The following is a 20,512-nucleotide window of genomic DNA, read 5'->3' on the forward strand; positions in this document are numbered from 1 at the left end:
TATATTTGCTCACAATAGTCTCAGTCACAGAGCCTAACACATAGTAGGTCCTCAATAATAGTTTAGGAATAACTGAACAAATGAAAATGTCAGTACATTACTTGATCCTTAAGAGTATTTGTTTTTTGTCATGGTACCTAGATGACCACTATGGAAGGGTACATTTTTCTTCCCTTATGTATCTTCCACAGGTCAGAAATGCCCCCAGGCCCACATATTACTTTGACATGTACAGTGCTGAGCTCCTCATAAAAAAAAAAAAGTAACTAAAAATTAAAAAGGAAAGCTCAATTTCTCTCTATTAAATTTTGTGGCTCTACATTAGTGGTTATCAATCTTCTGGCCCTTTAAATACAGTTCCTATTGTTGTGACCCAACCATAAAATTATTTTCTTTGCTACTTCATAACTGTAATGTTGCTACTATTATGAATCGTAATGTAAATATCTTATATGCAGGATGGTCTTAGGCGACCCCTGTGAAAGGGTCGTTCAACCGCCAAAGGGGTTGCGGCCCACATGTTGAGAACCGCTGTTCTAGATAAATTCTCATCACTCATTCAGCACTTTTATCCATTACCACAAACATTGCTATTCCAATAAGTAACTGTTCCTGGAAATCAATAAATAGAAAAGAGTAGTTATAGGGTACTGCAATTGACTAGCACTCTGGGAAATAATTACATGTTTTTCATGCTTGTTGATAATCAATTAGGACTATGAAAATACGTAAACATTTTTATTAGCAACTGCTTGTTCTCAACTCTTATTCACTCAAAGAATATATCTCTAAGAGATTTCATAAATAATTTGAGTTTGAAAATAACTCAATGGAGTAGAGCAATAGTATTCTTGCCAATAATAATCCATCCATTAGATTAGTGGTGTTCAAAATAACATATCTTATTCCTTATTCAGATCGACTTCTGGAAACCAGATTCTGTCACACAAATCAAACCTCACAGTACAGTTGACTTCCGTGTTGAAGCAGAAGATATTTCCACTGTGGAAGACTTTCTAGAGCAGAATGAGCTACAATATGAGTAAGTTTATGTTTATAACTATTAAAATTTTCTCCCATGTACGCTGTCATCCAAGCCTCTGAATAACTCTGGGGAGGTAAAAATAAGACCAAGACCATGGCTTCCCCAGGTCCACACAAATAGGTCATAACAGAGCTAGACCTGAATTCCAAATCTTAAGACTTCAGACCTGGTCAATTTTCTGTTTAGTTGTTGCTCCAATAAAAATGGTTTTGATTCTTGAACCCCAAACCTTCAGTCAGAAATCTGACCTGCTACTGGTTTATAAGTGATAGATAGTCTATAGGCCAAACCAACTGATGGTCTATCATTAGTTATACACAGTTTTAGTCCCAAGTCAAATCATCGCCTTTCTAGGTGAGCAGCCAGACCTATTATGAGACATGAGGGCTATTTATATCTTATAATAGGACCAGACTAGAGTCAGACTGAGTGGTCCTTCTGTCCCTTGTCCCCAAAGGCCCCATGACTATCTCTAATGGTAAGAGAGGTATGGATAGAAGGAATAAATAAAAGAAAAGTCATTCTCTAAAGGCCTGGAGTAGAGTTGACTAAGCTGATCACACCATGCCTCCTTTCCCCAAATAGCACACTGGTCCATATAAATCTTTTAAGATGAGAATGTTCACCTAAGTAGAGGCAGTTGTTCATCCAACAAATAGTGAGTGCCTACATATGCCAAGTACCAAAAAGGAAAAATATAACCGAACCCATTTCTGAGGAAACCAGATTATAAACTAAACTTCAATAATGTGTAACAGATGTCAAGAAAAGTAAAGAGCTCAAAATGCAGGGAAATAGATCAAGTCTAAGGGCTAGAAAAGGCCACCTGATTTTTTAAGATCCAAGATGGCGATGAAGTAGGTGGATGTTACATTTACCTCCTCCTGGAACCAAACTGGAATTACAACTAAAATATAGAACAATAAGCCTGAATAACCAACTGAATACTAGCTGAATCTTATAACTAAGGATTTACAGAAGCCACATTGAAATTGGGAGGAAGGGCAAAGATGAAAAGAGGGCAGGCCCCATTCCCATGGGTGGCAGCTAAGATTCTGGAGGGATATCTAAGCTGCAAAATTTCCTTCTGGGAAGATAGGATCTCAAGCCCATGTGGGGCTTCCCAGCCCAGAGCACCAGAGCATCAGCAGGGATTCTGCCCATCAAGGAGAGACTAGAGACACAGGTGCCCTCTTAAAGGGCAAATGCATAAATTTTGTTCGCAACCACTCACCCTGTGCTCCAGCAATGGGCGGGCAGAGTGGAGTAGAATCAGGTGAGGAAATACTAGGGTTTGTGGCTCTGGGGAGAGAGATAGTCACCAAGATACCTGTGGTGAGTCATTCTCCCACACAGTACATGCCATCTTCCTTGGGTGGAGCACTTCCCTTCATATAGCATCAGCCTGGAGGAAAGCATTAGCTATAGCCTTTAGACTCCCTGCGGCCCTCACCTTGAGGAGCTTGCACCCTGCTGAGGTGCCAGCTGCCTGGGCCGGTATATAGAGATGTAGGCAGACTCAAATATGTCATGACTGAGCTGTGTGGCTCTGCAGTTGGGAGCCACTTGCCCCACTTTCCCTCAAGCCTGACTAGCACCTCCTTCTCCTGGGAGATTCATCCATCCCACGGGCCATGTAAGGCCAGCAAAATCATTTGGTCTGGCCCTGCCAAGGCATTAGAGGTGAGTTAATTAAATGTTTGACCAAATATAGCAGGCTAATTTTTAAGTTGATAATTTGTATGGCCCACGATGATGTTATAAATACCTAATGGCCCTTGGCAGAAAAAAGGTTCTCTACCCCTGCATTAGATGAATCCTCCCAACTCCAGGCAGCCCTCCTCTACTGAGACTGGGCTCTTAGCATAGCCTGGAACAAACTAAGTTGTGTGGCTCTAAGACAAGGGCCATTTTTTCCTTATATGCTCAAGTAGTACAGAGCCCTCCCTTCACACAGCCAAATCTTAGTCAGTTTGGGCCTGATAAACTCTGTTGGCCACACCCTGACAACTCACTGAGACCCTGCACCACCATGAAGGTGTGCAAGCACCTAGCAGTGGCAGCTAGATTTGGTATATCTTGGAACATTGCTGAGTGGCCTCAGACCCAGCATTGGCACCAAGTTTGAACCTGTATAAATCTGGTGAATACCACTCACTCCTATCTGGTGACCCACTGAGAATCTGCCTCATGCAACTTGAGTACCACCAGAGGCTCTTGCAGTGACTGAAACTAACAGACAGCCAACTAGTGGAAGCAGGCGAAGGCCGATCTCAGGGTCCCTTGGGCCTTTTGCTGACTTACCCCTGGGCCTGGAGGTGGTAAAATCTGGCCTTGATATGTAGCATGGTCCTTTCAGCACACACCCAGGGCCAGCAGAGGCAGCAATAAACTGGTTCACTTTGTAGCTTCAAATAGGTTGCCAGGGCTAGTCACAGACAGCATCTCAGCTCCAGTGACAGCAATGAAGTTTCAATTATAGAAGCTAAACAAACCCCAGATACCTGCTTTCAGCAGGCTGTGGCCTCAGAGCTGGAGCCGGCTCTCAGCTCCAGTGACAGCAATGAAGTTTCAATTATAGAAGGTAAATAAATCCCAAAATAAAAAAAAAAATAAAAAAGGAGAGGCTGGGAGCTTCAGTCGCTGGCCAGCCTGAAAACGGCCCTCAGCCCCTCACCCAGGCTGGCCAGGCACCCCAGTGGGGACCCCCACCCTAAAGGGGGTGTGGCCAGCCTAAAAACAGCCATCAGCCCCTCACCCAGGCTGGCCAGGCACCCAAGCGGGACCCCTACCCTGATCCTGGACACCCATCAGGGCAAACCAGCCGGCCCCCACCCGTGCACCAGGCCTCTATCCTATGTAATCAAAGGGTAATATGCAAACTGACCCTAAAAGCAGAAAGACTGGGAATGACTGGTCACTATGACACACACTGACCACCAGGGGGCAGATGCTCAATGCAGGAGCTGTCCCCTGGTGGTCAGTGCACTCCCACATGAGGGAGCTCTGCTCAGCCACAAGCCAGGCTGATGGTTGCCCGTACAGCGGTGGTGGTGGGAGCCTCCCCTGCCTCCTCAGCAGCGCTAAGGATGTCTGACTGCAGCTTAGGTCTGCTCCCCGCTGGCAAGTGGACATCCCCTGAGGGCTGCTGGGCTGCCAGAGGGATGTCTGATTGCCATCTTAGGCCCAATCCCTCAGAGAGCAGGCATAAGCCAGCAGGTGGTCATCCCCCAAGGGGTCCCAGACTGCAAGAGGGCACAGATCGGGCTGAGGAAACCCCCCCCCCCCCGAGTGCACAAATTTTTGTGCACTGGGCCTCTAGTACACTATAAGAAATAAACAATAGGTTGAATGAAGCAGAAGGCTGAATCAATGATTTGGAAGACAAGGTAGCAGCAAAAGAAAAAGAATTTTTAAAGAGTAAGGATAGATTAAGGGACCCTTGGAACAACATAAAGTGTAACAATATCCACATCATAGGTGTACCAGAAAGAGAAAAAAAAAAGAGAGAGAGAGAGCGCAAGGGATCAAGAAAATATTTGAAGAAATAATAATTGAAAATTTTCTAACCTGGTGAAAGAAAAAGATACACAAGTACAGGAAAAGCAAAGAGTCCCAAACAAGATGAACCAAAAGAGGCCCGCACTAAGACACATTATAATTAAAATGGCAAAGGTTAAGGGCAAAGAAAGAATCTTAAAAGCAGTAAATAAATGAAATCATAAATAAAAGAAGAGAAGTAACAACTGACACCAAAGAAATACAAAAGATTGTAAGAAAATATTAAGAACAACTAATGGCACAATCTGGAAGAAATGGATAAATTCCTAGAAACATACAATCTTACAAAACTGAATCAGGAAGAATAATAAAATCTGAATGAAGAGATAACAACTAATAAATTAAAGCAGTAATCAAAAAATTCCCAAAAAACAACAGTCCTGAACTGGATAGTTTTACAGGTAAATTTTGCCAAACATTTAAAGAACTAACACCTATCCTTCTCAAACTATTATAAAAAATTAAAAAGAAGGAAGACTCCAAAGCTCATTTTATGAGGCCAGAATTATCTTAACTCCAAAACCAGATAAAGACACTAGAAAGAAATAGAATTATAGGCCAATATTTCTGATGAACATAGATGCAGAAATACTCAACAAAATATAAGAATACCAAGTCCAGTGATACCTTAAAAAAAACAAACACCATGATCAAGTGAGATTTATTCTGGGGATGCAAGGTTGGTACAATATCTACAAATCAATGAATATGATACATCACATAAATAAAATGAAGAACCAAAATCACATGATCATATCAATAGATGCAGAAAAAGCATTTGATATAATCCAGCACCCATTTATAATAAAAACTCTCAGCATAGTGGGAATAGAGGGAACATACTTCAGCATAATAAAGACCATATATGGCAAACCCATAGCCAGTATCATACTCAATGGGCAAAAACTAGCTTCGTTCCCTTATGATCAGGACAAGACAAGAATGTCCACTTTTACCATACTTTTACTCAGTTCTATCCACAGCAATCAGACAAGAAGAATAAATAAAACACACCCAAATTGGAAAGGAAGAAGTAAAACAGTCATTATATAGATAGATAGATAGATAGATAGATAGATAGATAGATAGATAGATAGATGAAGCAATAGAGAGAGAACCTTAAAAATTCCACCAAAAAACTATTAGAACTGATAAATGAATTCAGTAAAGTAGCAGAATACAAAATAAATATCCAGAAATCATTTGCATTTTTATACACCAATCCTATATAATGAAGAGGTAATGTGCAAATTGACCATCACACCCTTCCACAAGATGGCCTCCCCCATGTGGTCAAAGATGGCTGCCACAAGATGGCTGGCAGGGGAGGGCAGTTAGGAGTGACTGGGCTGGCAGGCGAGGGCAGTTGGGGGTGACCAGGCCTGCAGGGGAGGGCAGTTGTGGGCAACCAGGCCTGCAGGGGAGGCCAGTTGGGGGCAATCGGGCCAGCAGGGGAGCAATTAGGCATTGATCAGGCTGGCAGGCAGGCAAGTGGTTGGGAGCCAGCAGTCCCGGATTGTGAAAGAGATGTCCAACTGCCGGTTTAGGCCCAGTTGGGCCTAAACCGGCAGTTGGACATCCCCCTAGGGGTCCCAGATTGGAGAGGATGCAGGCTGGGCTGAGGGACACCCCCTTCCCAGTGCATGAATTTCATGCACCAGGCCTCTAGCAATGACTATAAGAAAAGAAAACTAAAGACCAGCCAGTGTAGCTCAGTGGTTGAGCATCGACCTATGAACCAGGACATCACAGTTTGATTCCCAGTCAGGGCACATGCCTGGGTTGTGGGCTCGATCCCCAATAGGGGGCATACAGGAGGCAGCCAATCAATGATTCACTCTCATCATTGAAGTTTCTATCTCCCTCTCCCTTCCTCTCTAAAATCAATAACAATATATAAAAACAAAAGAAAGGAAGACTAATAAAACAATCTCATTTATAATTGCATCACAAAAAATAACTAGGAATAAATTTAACCAAGGTTGTAAAAAAACCTGTACTTGGAAAATTATAAGACATTGAAGAAAGAAATTGAAAAACATACATATAAGTGGAAGCATATATCATGTTCATGGATAAGAAGAATTAACATCATTAAAATGTCTATACTACCCAAAGCAATCTATAGATTCATCACAATTCCTATCAAGACACCAATAGTTCATTTCATAGAACTACAACAAATATTCAAAAAATTTATATGGAATCACAAAAGACCTCCAAATAGCCACAGCAATCTTGAGAAAGAAGAACCAAGTTGGGGTAATCATGCTGCCTGATATCAACAATACTACAAGTCCATAGTAATCAAAACAGTGTAGTACTGGCATAAAAACAGTCATAGAGATTAATGGAACAGAATAGAGAGCCCAGAAATAAACCCATGCTTTTATGGCCAATTAATATTTGACAAAGGAGGCAAAAAACATACAATTGGTTAAAAACAGTAAATAGTGTTGAGAAAATTGGACAGACACATGCAAAAAAATGAAACTAGACCACCTTCTTACAACGTATGCAAAAATAAACTCAAAATGGATTAAAGACTTAAATGCTAGACTAGAAACCATAAAAATCCTAGAAGATAATATAGGCAGTAAAATCTCGAACATTTCTTGTAGCAATATTTTTTTCTGATATATTGCTTTGGGCAAGGAAAACAAACAAAATGGATTACATCAAACTAAAGAGTTTTTGCACAGCAGAAGAAACCATCAACAAAATGAACAGACAACCCACTGAATGGAAGAACACATTTACCAATGACACATCCAATAAGGGGTTAATATCCAAAATGTATAAAGAACTTATACAACTCAATGCCAAAAAAACAAATAACCTAATTTAAAAATGGGCAAAGGACCTGAATAGTTACTTATCCAAAGAGGACTCATATGTGAAAAAGATGCCCAATATCATTAATCATCAGAGAAAAGCAAATCAAAACCACAATGAAATATCACCTCTCACCTGTCAGAATGGCTGTCATCAGTAAATCAATAATCAACAAGTGCTGAGGAGGATGTGCAGAAAAGAGAATCCAGACTGTTGCAGCCACTGTGAAAAGCAATATGGAGTTACCTCAAAAAACTAAAACTGGAGCTGTCTTATGACCCAGAAATTACACTTCTGGGCTATATCCAAAGAAATTCAAAACACTAATTCAAAAGGAAACACACATCCCTATGTCCATTGCAGCATTATTTACAATAGCCAAGATTTGGAAGCAGCCCAAGTGCCAATCATAGATGAATGGATAAAAAAAAGCTGTGGTACATTTACACAATGGGATAAAACTCGGCCATAAAAAAAAGAAGGAAACCTTACCTTTTAAGATAGCATGGATGGACCTGGAGAGCATTATGTAAAATAATAAGCCAGCCAGAGAAACACAAGTACCATATAATTTCACTTATAGGTGGAATCTAATAAACAAAATAAATTAACAAATAGGATCAGATCATAGATATGGAGAACAGACTGACAGCTGTCAGAGAGGAGGAGGGCTGGAGGGCTGAGTGAAAAAGGTAAAGTGATTAAGCAAATTTTAAAAAGAACTCATAGACATAGAAAACAGTTGTGGGAAAAGGGGTTGGGAAGAGGTAGAAGAGGATAAAGGGGGGATAAGTGGTAATGGAAGGAGACTTGACTTGGAATGGTCAACACATAATACAAAATACAGATGATGTATTATAGATGTGTACATCTGAAACCTTTACAGTTTTATTAACTAATGTCATTCTAATACATTCAATAAAAGTTAATAAATGAATAAAAGAAAGGGGCACCCTAATAAATGAGGCTTCAGCTGAGAACTGAAAGATAAATAGTAATTAGCTTAACAAAGATAAGAAAAAATCATGCTATGCAGAGAACAGACTATATGCTAAGGCTTAAAACTGGAGAGACCATGTTAACTTAAAGGCATTTATTCTACAGGGAAGGAGAAAATGAGGCTTTAGTCCTAAGCAGAGTTCATCCAGGGAGTGGGTCGGCATGGAGCAAAGGAGCAGTCTCAGGTTCCAGTCCTGAACATCCAAACGTTTATCCAACAATTCCCTATCACAAGCTCAACTCTTCATTATATTTTGAGAAAATGTGACCTACATCATTTTATCAGAAAATTTCTTGTTTTTCACATCTTAAATATATAGTATAGTATCTATGCTATTGAACATGTCAGTGTTTTCATTAGTAAAATCTGTACCTGTTTCAGAAGTGGTGCAGCATAATACAACAAGTAAATGCTTTGAAAAAAAGCAAATCAGATTCAAATCCTGGCTCTGCAACCTCGTGGTTGTGTGAGTTTGGACAATTTGCTTAACCTTTCTGAGCTTCAATTTCCTTCTGTATAAAATGAGAATATGATGCCTTTTTCAAAGGGCAGTTGTGAAGATAAAACAAAACAATATGTAAATATATTGCATCTAATATTTCTATTGCTAAGAATGCTGCTATGGTTTAATATTATACAAAGAGGGAGATTGTACATTTTCTAAAGGTCAATAGAAAGTATTATGTTTAATCCCATTATCATGCTTCTCATAGCTTAGCTATATGCTTCTGCCTGTGAATATGAATTTGACCTTAAGAATTGACTGTATGCTAAGTGAAATTAGCCAGTCAGAGAAAGATAAATACCACATGATCTCACTCATTTGTGGAATATAGAGAACTACATAGACTGATGAACAGGGACAGATCCAAAGACAGAGAAACAGCGATCAGACTATCTATCCCCAGAGGGAAAGTAGGGGAGGGTGGGGGTAAGGGGAAGAGATCAACCAAGGGACTTGTATGCATGCATATGAGCCAAACCAATGGACATGGACAACAGGGGGATAAGAACATGAGTGGGAGGGGGGGGAGGTTGGGGGTTAATGGGGGGATGAGGACACATTTGTAATACCTTAACCAATAAAGAAATTTAAAAAAAAAAAGAATTGACTGTCTTTTTAAAACAAAGATATAACACAGTAAGTTTCAAAATGTGATTTAGATTCATATTTGTGATATTTTGCTTTTATTATTACACTAGAGGCCTAGTGCATGAAATTCGTGCACTGGGGGAGGGTTGTCCCTCAGCCCAGCCTGCACCCTCTCCAATCTGGGACCCCTTGGGCCTAAACTGGCAGTCAGATATCCCTCTTACAATCCGGGACTGTTGGCTCCCAACCGCTTGCCTGCCTGCTGCCTGATTGCCCCTAACTGCTTCTGCCTGCCTGCCTGATCACCCCCTAACCACTCCCCTGCCAGCCTGATCACCCCCTAACCACTCCCCTGCCAGCCTGATCCATGCCTAACTGCTCCCATGCTGGCTTGATTGCCCCCAACTGCCCTCCCTTGCTGGCCTGGTTAGACCTAACTGCCCTCCCCAGCAATCTTGGTCACCCCCAACTGCTATCCCCTGCCAGCCATTTGTGGTGGCCATCTTTGACCACATGGGGGCAGCCATCTTGTGCGAGGGCATGATGGTTAATTTGCATATTATATCTTTATTATATAGGACTAGGAAACACTTCTAAATTCTTAGTCTGTAGGAGCTTCATTAACATTCAAAAAGATGACAGTGTCTTCATAATTTTTTAAGAAAAAAGGATAAGCTAGGCCTAACCACCCAAATGATGTCCTAACTCTACCCATCTCACAAACTAGTAAAATGACTTCTAATCACACATCAATCTCCTCATATTGGGTGGAAAATCCATGTATTTATTTAGTGGGTAAACTTTTTGGGAACTCTGTGTGAACACTCTTACCTAGAACATAGGACGTTCCCTAAGGGATAAGATCTTGTTACTTTTTGCTTCTCTGTTCACTGTGGCACACATTTGTAGCATATAATTTTCTAAATATCTCTCTATATAAAAGCCTAATAGGCAAATAAATAAATATATATATATATATATATATATATATATATATATATATGCTCAACTGCTTGACCAGTCGCTATGACACGCACTGACCACCAGGGGGCAGACACTCCAACTGGTAGGTTAGCTTGCTGCTAAGGTTTTGCCTATCAGGAGAGGCAGGCCAGACACACCCTGGAGCCAACCTCCTATGCCCTGGAGCCAACCTCCCACGGCCCCTCCCTGGCCTCTAAAATATTTCTTCTAATTAATTACCTTTCAATGTGCACGAATTCATGTACCAGGCCTCTAGTTAAATAATAATAAGTCCCTAGAAACCCTGGAGAAGCACACCAGCAATATCCTTGCCGGGGCTGCAAGCAGTCCCTGTGTATCCCATTATGACCTCATATGGTAACTAATTTTTGTTTAGACTTTAGACTATTTCCTGACACAAGAATTTGTAGTTGTTTGTATACTCTAAGGCATAAATCCAAGAAAAATAGCTTTTCAGATGTTTCAGTGGTTCCAACCCTCTTCAACAAGACTTGTATCATTTGACAACTTTAATCAGATTCTGAATTACCATGGGAAAAAATCACAATGTGTGTACCCAGAAAAATAACTATTTTTAAATAGTTATTAGATATAGAGAGACTAGGAATTGGATGGTGTCAGTCTCCACTCCAGGAAAGACTGATTGTTGCTAACAGCCTATAACATCATTTTTCTATGTATTCAGATTCGTTCAGGGACGTGTCCTCAGAGAGCAGTGAGTGCATCATAGTGTTCTTCCACAGTGGTAGGCACACTTCCAGACTAAGTAAATGCTCCTTTCCCAGGGACCTGAAAGGTGGAGAGAATGGAGTCACATCTCTCCTTTTCACCACTGTACTCCTTGCTTTGTTGGGAGTCCCTATTATCTAAATTGCCTGCATATTTTTAAAAAAGAAGTTGGATAGCAAAATACAAGGAACATAGGAAAGTATAAAATAGTGTACATGCCTCTGTATTTGGAGCCGTAATATGCTCTCTATTACATTAAGAGGCATTGTTTTAATCTCCTAATATAGAGGCTCATTATTTAGTAATAATATTTTGTAATATAGTAAAGAGTGCTTTGTCCTAAATCTAATAAAATCAAATAATCATAGGGCTGGAAAGATCATTTGAGGTCAATCCCCAGTCTTCAAGCAAAACTCAGCACCATATTTCAACCTCATTCTGTTTTGCAAGTTACCCAAGGATACTTTTACTTTTAGGGGTCATCTTAAATGTAACTTATTTTTATGCCTCTGGTTATTGATTAAAATGTTTAATATTTAACACAGTAACAATGCTAACAGAATGTCTTGTCTTAGTACTGAACAAAACACCAACCCCTACACAGCCACTAATTCTCCTAAATAATTTGAATTTGATGATCGGGTACAGGAAAAAGGGCAGGATGTGCTGTGGGAGCTCTGTGGCCTCTTTATCAGAGTCGGTTCCCCATAGATGAGTGATCATCGCCATGGTTATGGTCTTAGATACAAATGTCTAATGGAAGTCCTGAGGGTGTGGAATGCCTGGAAGCAATTAACTGATTACTTCTTTTCTTTGGGCACCCCACGAAGAAGCTCTATAACCCATATACTATAGTACCTGCTCACTGACCATGGGAAATCTGTTAAAGTGAAGTGAAAATAGATATCATTTACAGTTTCCCCTTTGGATTTTTAGTTTTGCCATTTGGTCAGACAAGTTCATCCTTATTTAGTAGGATTTGTTCTTTTTCAATTTGATGATTTTAGAATGTAGTTGTTTTCTTTAAATTTTCTGCTTTTAATTTTCTTTTTAAGTTTTCAGGGTTTTGTTTTGTTTTTAGTTATATTTGAAAATCATTTTCTTAAACTATTTCTATTCTAGACATTAGCTTTCTCTGTGTTTTCCTGAATTTTATGAAAATGGTAACTAGCAATTTTACCATAGTTTAATTCTTTCTTCATAAACCTTGGAAGACATCTATGTAAATGACCAAGGTCCATAGATTTGAGTCAAGTCATTGCATCTTAGAATTGAAAAGAACATTAAATACCAGATAATCAAATGCTCCCATTCCAAAAATTATAAAATTATGAGTTAGGCAAAACTATGACTCTGATCTTGATTTCTAATTTAGGATTTTTCTACTTCTCCCCTCTTCCCTAACAATTCAATGTGGATGTTGAATATCATTATAGCACCTAACCACAGCAGGCAGAATGATGGTCCCTCCAAAAGGTCTACATCTTAACCCACGAGCATTTGAACATATTATGTTAACTGACAAAGAGGAATTAGTGGTGTAGATGGAATTAGGGTTGCTAAGCAGCTGGCCTTAAAGTAGGTACATTATACTGAATTGTCCAAACAGGTCCACTGTAATCGCAAGAATCCTTAAATTCGGAAGAGTGAGGCAGAAGAGGAGATCAGATGCTGCGATGTGAGAAGGACTTGAGCCTCAGCTGTTGGTTTCCAAGTGGGGGAGCACAGCAAAGAGCCAAGGAATGTGCCTCTTGCAGCCAGTAAGGGCAAGGAATCAGATTCTCTCCTCAACCTCCAGAAGGAACTGAGCTCTGCTGACTTCCTGATTTAGCCCAGAGACCTGTGTAGGACTTCTGACCCACATAAGTGTAAAATAATAAATCCATGTTGTTTGTGGTAATTTAAGGCAGCCATAGAAACCAATGCACTGACAGAGTCCTGATGGCAGAAAATTCTTTTTCCACAGAATACATTTTAAAACCTGCTCCTTTTCCTTTAAAAAAATATCTGCCTTAAGACAGTATTTGCCTTTTGCTAGGAAGCAATATCATTTTGTATTAATTTATTGCATTTTCCATAAATAGACACAAGTTCATGCCCAAGTTAACCAAATGAAGGAGCGACAAGGGGGAGTTCAGAGGATGTTGCTGCCGCTCCTCATCAGAGTGCCCTTGGGGCAGCCGGAGGAGAGGCAGACTTTTGATGTGGGGCTGCAATTCTCAGTGTGTTAGATAAAAACATTTCAAGGTTTGACTGTGGTTAATAGAAGTTTTGCAAGCTGGCTTCTGTCCATAGCATTCACAGTGCTGTGATTAAGGACATTGATGTTCATAAAATTTTGTCCCTTCAAAACACACTTTCCACTCAAAAGTAGCAAAGAGAAATGAAGTCATACATACACACACCCTCAGGCCTGCTTTTGACAGCAGGAATTTTCACCTGAACAATCATTTATAGAAATAAGCCTCAGAGACTCTATCACCAATTTTCATATTACCTTGCTACAGAATCATTCTTAGACTTCTTTGAACACTCGAAAGACAGGCAGGCAGAAACAAGGTCTTTAAACCCAGTATTCTTTTGTCTACTAAATCTTTAGTCTTAATATTTTTAAATTTCCACCCAAGGTATTTTTCTCAAAAACATGAAGACCTCCAGTGACCACGTGTCCCAGTTTACCTGGGACTGACTAGGCTCCTGGGACATGGGACTTTTAGTGCTAATACCAGGAATGTCCTGAGGAAGAGAGACCGCAGATAGGGCTCAAGTGCACACTTTTGTGTGCAGCCAAGGCCCTAGCTTAGAATACCCCAGATACCATTTTTCAAGTTTAGAGTCCAAAACACCCCAAAATGTGAAGTTTGGGCTCAGGAAGAGCCAATCTTGCTCCACTCTACAGTATCCTTCTCAGTGATTTGCTAACCATTTGGGATTATCAGCTCAATGTGAAAGATGTTAGGAACTATCAGAGAATACATGTGACTCCATGGAGAACACATTGAACCGTCTATTTATGCAGTGGCTCTTGGTTTTCGCCTGTGCTCACTGAGAAATGTACTTATGTTTACACATTTTGGTTCATTGCAGGGTATTAATAAGCAACCTGAGATCTATTCTGGAGGCTCAGTTTGACAGCCAGGTCCGTGCGACTGGACACAGTTATGAGAAGTACAACAACTGGGAAACGGTAGGACTTGCACATCATTTAGTAAGACATTACTTTGGGGATTGAACCAAAAATGCCATATTAATCTATATGGTTCCATTTGGTAGATAGAAGCTTGGACTCAGCAAGTTGCCAGTGAGAATCCAGACCTCATCTCTCGCAGTGCAATCGGCACCACATTTGAAGGACGCACTATGTACCTCCTCAAGGTAATTGTTTTTAACCATGACCTTGCCATATCTGAGGGCTTTAAATCGATGAATTCTAACATATTAACATCTATTCCCAGATATACTCATCCCAAACATTGTTAAAATTCTTTCACTGCCTATATCCCCCAGGGAATCAAACAGATTTCCCAGCTTCTTTTATCATACATGGATTTTTAAATCATTATGTTGACTTTTATTCAAAAGAAAAAATGCAATAAAGTGGATGTCCTATAAATTTAACCACTTTCCTCCAAGTCTAAGCAATGTAAATGATCATCTACCTTGATGAAATTCTTTCCCCCCAGATGTTTGCAAATCCATTTGCTAAAGAGTTTCATAAACTTCATGTCTATCAGACAACATTACAAAGCGTATCAACAATTTGTTTCTGTCATCTTCTAAAACCATTTAGGTCATATAATTCTAATAATATAAAAAGACAAGGAATAAGTGGAAGAGAAGAAAAAATTCTTACAAGATTAGCAATAATCACTATTATTTCTAATTATTCTTCCAGTTGTCTTGGACCTGTCACCTAATAATAGCAGCTGAAAATAAGCTTCACATGAGGACAATTAAGCAGGGTAATTAAGCACCTTCTGAAAATATGTGCTTATCAAGCTTAATAAAAGTAATAAACAACCATGTAAGACCACAGATAGGGCTCAATAAGCCTTCAGCTCAAACACTGGGTTATAGTGGCAAGAACATACTGTGCTAGTATGATGTTTTAATTTAATCACGGAATATATTTCTTGCTGCTGTCAAGTTTCACCTGTTAAATCTAAGGCTCAGAAGGGTAGTGACTGGTAAGCTCCAAATTTAATGAATAATAGTTTTCCTTTTGTTTGCAATAGGTTGGTAAACCTGGACCCAATAAGCCTGCTATTTTCATGGACTGCGGTTTCCATGCCAGAGAGTGGATTTCCCCAGCATTCTGCCAGTGGTTTGTGAGAGAGGTCAGTATGTAAAATGATTTAGGGAAGAGAGAAGTAGAAAGTATTATTTTACTTCAATCAATTCCTTACAACCTAGCTATAATAGAAGAGAATAATAACAGAAAAAATCATAACTTCAAGTTCTTATTTTTGGGTGTTAGTTGCAACTCTCACCAAAAGACCTTCATAAAGCAAGTTTTAAAATAAAAACAGTTAGCAAATTGTATTTACTTGAATTTCACACCCACCTTTGGTGGAAAGGCTAATAGGTAGTATAGTGGATGAAAGTTCATGATTGTAGATAAACACTAACTTGATCTTTACCTTCTGGATACTAATCACTGCATGCCTTATAATAAAAGAAAATAGTACATATAGCTCCCTACCATAAATGGTACTGTTTTGAACCCTTATAATTCTAATTATAAGATATATGTGAAAGTCCTTTAAAAACTAAAATTCTTAAATATCCATGAGCCCATATTGATATAAATAGATTATTAAATAAGTTAATAAAAAGAAAAGAAGGAACAAGTCTTTCTTACAGAATTACAACTAACAGATGTACAAAGAATGAGCAAAATAGAAAATTGCCATTAGAACACTATAGTAATAATAATTTCAGGAAAATCAGTGGATATGCACAAAAATTTGGGGGTAAAATTTAAAGAGAAATAAAATATTTGCCATCCTAAAAGTACCTACTGAAAGATATGTACCAGATTATAAAATTTACAGTGGAGAAGCCTAGCAGGAACTACCTTAACAATGATCAAGGTTAACATCATCAGTATGAGACAAAATCAATACAATGTGCTCTCTAATGTTATGCACTGAAAAGGTACATGGTTTTTGTGGTATTCTTCACCAAAATGCATAATCTTTCTCTAATTATTAAAAATATCAGAGAAGCCCAACTGAGGGACCTCCTGCAAAATAACTAGACAGCACTCTTCAATAGAAGTGCCAAATCACAAAAGACAAAGATAGACTGAGGAAGTGTCTCAGATAAGAGGAGACTGTGGAGACATGACAGCCAAATGCAGTGTGGGCGTCCTAGAACAGAAAAAGGACATTAGTAGAAAAGCTGGTGAAATATGAATAAAACTTTTGTACCAAAGTGGATCACTTTGATGCCTGTAACATAGTTATGTAAATGGTAACATTAGGAAAAGCTGAGTGGAGGGTACATAGGAACTCTCTGTACTTGTAACTCTTATAAAATTATTACAAAACTAGAGGACTAGTGCACGAAATTCGTGCATGGGTAGGGTCCCTAGGCCTGGCCGGCAATCAGGGCCGATCTGTGGGGTGACTGGCGGGGTGATCACTTGCTGGCCCCACCCCCCACCACCACTGCCAGGTCTGGGCCTGCAGGCTAGGGGCAGCTCCTGTGTTGAGCATCTGCCCCTGGTGGTCAGTGTGCATCATAGCAACTGGTCATTCCCCTGGTCATTCTGCTGGTCAGTCGATTTGCATATTAGGGTTTTATATAAATAGATTAAAGGTTTAAAATATTAAACTGTTTTTAAATATATAAAATATTATTATATACAATATAATTTCTTTTCTGTGAAGCACTTTTGTGTCTATTTGTATGGTTTTGGTTTCTAGACATGTTATGTATACAATTGCCACCATTTAACTTTAGTGAATGTTTCCCCATCTGTCCTCTGGGGAAAGAACTTTTATCATTACTGTGATTATCTCCAAATTGTAGACCATTGAAAAAACATGGTTCTATAGCTTCTCTAACCTCAAAAGCCCATGTTTTATCATGTTATTGTAATGAATATACATGCATAGAGTCACAAAGAGTATATAAAAACTATTAATTCATAAAAGCCTCAAATGCCATAAAGTCTATTCAAGCAAACTTAGGAGAGAGTTAAATTTAAGTTTAAAATAATTCCGGGCCTGAGGGACTGTGACTACGAGAACATAATAAATGGGCATGAGGCCCTTATTCACAGATAAGTGTTCTTAGCATGGAGAACTAGTCCAGTCCCTTAACAGAGTTCCCTTCTTAAGAAACAATCATACAAAGAAGACTTCCATCATTGTGCAGCTTGGAGCCTCAGTGAGATGCTCCCCAAAGTCCATTAGTGTGAACTCAATTTATAGTGGAAGAGGTTCTCATTCTTTTTCTATAATAGACACTGGATAGACCATCTACAGGAGGTTTCATAGAAATTAAATAAATTTCTAGATGATATTGTGAGAAACAGGCATAGCCATCCATAGACATTCCTTGCTTACTAGAATGGGTCTTACCCTCATATCTTACTAGCTTTGAAAAAAGTTATCACAGTTATTATTGCAAAGGAAGTGAGTATGTATTTTATTTAAAAGTCTTTAGTTTTGTTAAATCTTTGTTAAACTTTAAAGTAAAAAATTAAAATAAAAATAATAACTATGTGGAATACATAGAGATGAAATAGAGTATCCTGGAAACAGAGAAAAATTAGAAACAAGTGTTTTAAACAAAACTATCAGCAGTATTTTGCTAATTGATTTTTAAACATTAATATCTAACCAAAGTCAATATCATCTAATCTATGTAAATTTTAGCAGCATCAGCATTCCATTTTTTCATGAAATTCTGCTTTGTAATTCATCACAGGCTGTTCGCACCTATGGACGTGAGATCCACATGACAGAATTTCTCGAAAAGTTAGACTTCTATGTCTTGCCTGTGGTCAATATTGATGGCTATGTCTACACCTGGACCAAGGTATATGAACTACTATTTAGAGACACTGATCACATTAAAACCAACCACTTTCTATTATACTTGTTCTAACCATATAATCCACTTTTAGAACCGAATGTGGAGAAAGACTCGCTCCACCTACGATGGAACTAAATGCATTGGTACAGACCCCAACAGAAATTTTGATGCTGGTTGGTGCAGTAAGTATCTGGCTGACCATTTGCATGTATCTGTTGAGAAACATAGGCGGAAAAATAAAATAGGAAACATAATAGTATCTAAAACAAGAAAAAATATAAAATTTTATAGTTTAGAGTTCTAATTTCTGAAAGCATAGAAAATAGAGTTTATTCAGTCCATAAAAATGTGTTATGTGCTCTATTGTGTTCCCAGCTGTGCTAGATGCTGGAACATAAGACTGAACAAACCCGACATAATCCTACTACTTATGGAATGTATAATTGAGAGGAGACCACCATTAAATAGCTATTTAAACAAAATTGTGATAGAATTATAATTTTGTGATTCAATTCTCAGTAAATGATTACAATAATATGAAAATTTCTCATAGATATTAGTTTGCTCCATACTTTTTAATTTTCATACACTATATTGATCTCACTGACTGTATAATACTACACAGGGAAACATTGCTGGTTTCACATGCTGTCAGCTTAAAAACACACTACCCTAATCTTGTGACTAAATGTGTACATAGTTTATAATGTGTACATACATGATGATGATTATTTGTACTCCTATGGAAACCACTTATCTTTAACTCTCTGATTTGAAAGTTTGAAATATGCCCTGTGAGAACTTTAGTAGATGATCTTTACCATTAACAATATATGTTTTCTAGAACTTGGAGCATCTCAAAACCCCTGTGATGAAACTTACTGTGGGCCTGCTGCAGAGTCTGAAAAAGAGACCAAGGCCCTGGCTAATTTCATCCGCAACAACCTGTCTTCCATCAAAGCATATCTGACAATCCACTCCTACTCCCAGATGATGCTTTACCCTTACTCCTATGATTACAAACTCACGGAAAACAATGTTGAGTTGGTAAGTAGTCTTGACAGTAGATATGGTATTTCACTGTTAAATTTTTAAAATTCTATTATTGGAAAAAAATATAAGAACAATTTCTAGAAGTTCCATTAATAATTTTTGGTAATAGAAGCAAAAGACTTACAACAAATTTACAGAGAATCTAGAAGTGGCTAAATAAATTATCTAAAAGAAATATGGTTTTGATTCAGGGAATGGTCCCAACATGTGGTTTATTCACTCATCTTCAAGATGACAATAGTTCCACCTCCTCCTGCTTCACCACAGTGTTCACTCTCATGACAATTTCAGAGGCATCTGGGATAATCCAGAAAGTTCCCTCATGTCATGTATAATCTTAATCAGAAAGTCAATTTTGTCAAGTTGCCTTGAGCTGGATTTCACATAGGCTGAGTGTTGCAGATGTCATTAGGAATGTGGTACATTTGGTTGACATTGGATTGTGATGAGTTCCTAAAATTGCTTATTTCACTGTTTGATGAGGTGAGACACAAAAGTAAATCAGTCAATGAAAAAAATGATGTGAATGGGTCCTTATTTGATATAGGAAATAATTAATATCCCTGACTCAAAAAAAAAAACTAGCAATCTTGTTGGAGAATCAAGATATAACTACATGAAAAGCTAAATTACATAATTAACAAATATCACACATCAATACATATTATTTTTAAATAAGGAGGTTTGAATTCTTCAAACAATATATTTTTTTAAATTTGTGAAACATCTGGCTGCCAGAAGTTGGGACCAGTGATCTAAAAGAAAAGATTTAAAGCATTTGAAAAAAAATTTAAAAATAAAGCATTTGAGTTATGCCCCCCCCCCAAAAAAAGTATTTTACTTAGACAATGACATAGATATTTGGCTTACCTACATACATAAATTTGAAGACCCGGTAACTTTAACAAGTGAAAAATATTGCTTTGTACTTTCAGATTCAGTCTTTCTAAGACCAAATAAAACATGTAATGCTGTAAATGTTTTGTGAAGAGCAAAACAGAAAAATAATTCAGACTCTTAGAAAAAAAAAAAACAGGATAGCTAATAGCTGACAAGGTTGTTCTTTTTTAAAAAATGCTATTTCTCAAAAAGCTTTCCATTTTCCCTGTCTGTTGCCAAAAAAAAACAAAGAAAACATCATTAGTTGGAACCATTAAATATTTCA

At 38.4% G+C, this 20,512-nt stretch overlaps 1 protein-coding gene across 1 annotated transcript in view; it reads left to right on the forward strand.

Annotated features, from left to right (window-relative positions):
* Positions 1–20,512, forward strand: part of CPB1 (carboxypeptidase B1) — a 42,626-nt gene that overhangs the window by 7,938 nt on the left and 14,176 nt on the right. The window contains exons 3-9 of the mRNA XM_036351913.1: positions 918–1,042; positions 14,335–14,434; positions 14,521–14,622; positions 15,483–15,584; positions 18,187–18,297; positions 18,386–18,476; positions 19,139–19,341. Of these exons, the coding sequence (XP_036207806.1) occupies positions 918–1,042; positions 14,335–14,434; positions 14,521–14,622; positions 15,483–15,584; positions 18,187–18,297; positions 18,386–18,476; positions 19,139–19,341 (834 nt within the window). The remainder of the gene's footprint in view (positions 1–917; positions 1,043–14,334; positions 14,435–14,520; positions 14,623–15,482; positions 15,585–18,186; positions 18,298–18,385; positions 18,477–19,138; positions 19,342–20,512) is intronic.

This window comes from Myotis myotis, unplaced genomic scaffold, assembly GCF_014108235.1.
Source record: "Myotis myotis isolate mMyoMyo1 unplaced genomic scaffold, mMyoMyo1.p scaffold_m19_p_2, whole genome shotgun sequence".
Taxonomy (NCBI): domain Eukaryota; kingdom Metazoa; phylum Chordata; class Mammalia; order Chiroptera; family Vespertilionidae; genus Myotis; species Myotis myotis.